Below are 2123 nucleotides of genomic sequence, written 5' to 3' on the forward strand. Positions count from 1 at the left end.
TTAGCGGGCGATTCTACATAAGAATTGGATAGGGGCATCCGTGGAGCAAAAAAAAAATCATCAAATATTTGCGATGCAGTGTTATCGGAGCTAGTATTATCTCTTTTTATAAGTATATCCTAGGTTATATTATTCCGATGTCAGCAAAATCAGCCAGTAGGGTAGTTCGTGGGCGTGAAATTTATGTGCTCAGAAGTTCGATTTTTAACCGAATAAAAATCTTACGTAAAATTTTGTTTTTCCAATTCAACAGCATAATAAAAAAGAAGGTAGTTTCAATAAACAACTTGACGGATACTGGGATTTTGAAGGTTCATAATTCCATGTTGCTTGCAGCGTTATATTTAAAAATTAATTAGTCTAGTACATGAAATACACACGTATGTATTGAAAATATGTACATACATAAAAAGAATGCAATTTTATTTCGAAATACAACGGGTAATGGCATATGCATGTACTTGCGTTTATGGCATTTCTCACCGCTACCCCAAAACTGAAAATTAATCTACATACATACATATATGTGTATGAATGTATGTATGTTGCTCTAACATTATTAAATGTTTTTATTTAATAAATTCACCGAACCCATCAAAACATAAACAATTATAATTGAAAGCCATTAAAGTAATACCCATCCAAAGCTCAATGTACTCATCCCAGTATTCTTCGTTTCCGAAGCGTTCCCCAAGTTGGAGGCTGCTAGCAAAATTCATTCCTTTTCTATATTTTGACCAACACAGTTTTTCATTACCTCACATTTTGCGGCACTGCACTTTTAGAGAGTGTGGTCTTGTTATGGCTAATGCTAATATCCGTGATAGAAAAATGTTGAGAACATACATACGGATATTTTAGAAGGCTTTCCTCGCTTAACAAAAGTTTTTATAGGCATATTATTTTTAACTAAATATAAGTATGACTGTTTGTTAAATAATCTAAAATGCTAAATCATATTTCGCTATTTCGTTTGGCACACCTATTGCAAAGTCATTGTTTATTAAAAACACCACTTAATTGTATAATACAAATTAAATAATAAATACATTAAATGATTGTAAATAATATTTGCATTTTGTCTGTATTATCTAAAAAATAAATATATAACAAATAAATTATTTCAAACTGAATCTACAATGTCTGCATAATATGTTCTCTCTAATATCTTTATGCGTTAGGAATGTGATGCTTCGCTCAAGCATAAAACGGAAATGATTACAAAGTTAGAGAGTCAAAAAGAAGATATGGCCAGCACTATTACACAGCTGGAGAAAAAGTAAGCTATGTAGTTAAAATTAATAAATTTTTACGGCGAAAGTGTGAAATTGTGAGCGTCGAGACTGTAAAATTATAAACTTATAGAGGAAAATTAGTAGTTATGAATAACACCCGTTTGTGCAGAGGAGAGTTGACTAAGATTCGTTACCGTAAATTGTTGCCTTCTCAGTGCCCCTACGCACAAATACTAAGGAGAGGGCAATGAAAAGGCAAAATTTTTTGTAGAAAAGAAAACGCAATTAATTGCCGAATGTAGGTAAACTCTCCACTGTAAAAAGCGCCTAAGAATAAAATTCAAAGTTCAGGAGACATCGCATATGTATGCATTAACTAATTAGCACCCAAATTTGTGAAAGCCAATCGGAGTAGTATCCGAAAATATTCCGATCCACGCGTTTTATCAAACCTGTTTGCTGCTTTGTGGGAAACCGTTGGTAAATGGTTGAATTTAGGATTCAATTGATACCATAAATGTATACGAGGGTCACTAAAAAGTTCTGGGAATACCTAAGAAAAAAAGTTTCTTATCGGTAAGTAGGGTATTATTGGTTTTCAAGATATTCTGCAGCTTGATTTATACTGTTTTGCTTACGCTCAAACCAATCGGTGAAACATTTTTGCGCAGTCAATACCTCAAAAACATAGATTTTGAACGCGTTAACCATTTCTCCTGGGGAAGAAAACCGCGATCTACTATCCTTGATGTACGGGAAGAATAAAAAAATTGTAGTTTTTCGTTGTTTTCCTCCATTCGTCCAAAGCTGTTGCTAAAGGAAATGGTTGTGTACCACTCAGAATCAACTGTTCCATGCTTCTCAAGTGCCAACTTAGCCACATGACCC

At 33.5% G+C, this 2123-nt stretch overlaps 1 protein-coding gene across 1 annotated transcript in view; it reads left to right on the top strand.

Moving 5' to 3' along the window:
* The first annotated feature begins 1060 nt into the window (after positions 1-1060).
* LOC108369674 (RUN and FYVE domain-containing protein 2-like) overlaps positions 1061-2123 on the top strand; it is an 18463-nt gene continuing 17400 nt past the window's right edge. Inside the window, exon 1 of the mRNA XM_017624836.1 lies at positions 1061-1279. Within this exon, the coding sequence (XP_017480325.1) occupies positions 1215-1279 (65 nt within the window). The 5' untranslated portion in view covers positions 1061-1214. The remainder of the gene's footprint in view (positions 1280-2123) is intronic.

This window comes from Rhagoletis zephyria, unplaced genomic scaffold (genome assembly GCF_001687245.7).
Source record: "Rhagoletis zephyria isolate East Lansing unplaced genomic scaffold, Rhagoletis_zephyria_1.1 Rzeph_scaffold_03791, whole genome shotgun sequence".
Taxonomy (NCBI): Eukaryota; Metazoa; Arthropoda; class Insecta; order Diptera; family Tephritidae; genus Rhagoletis; species Rhagoletis zephyria.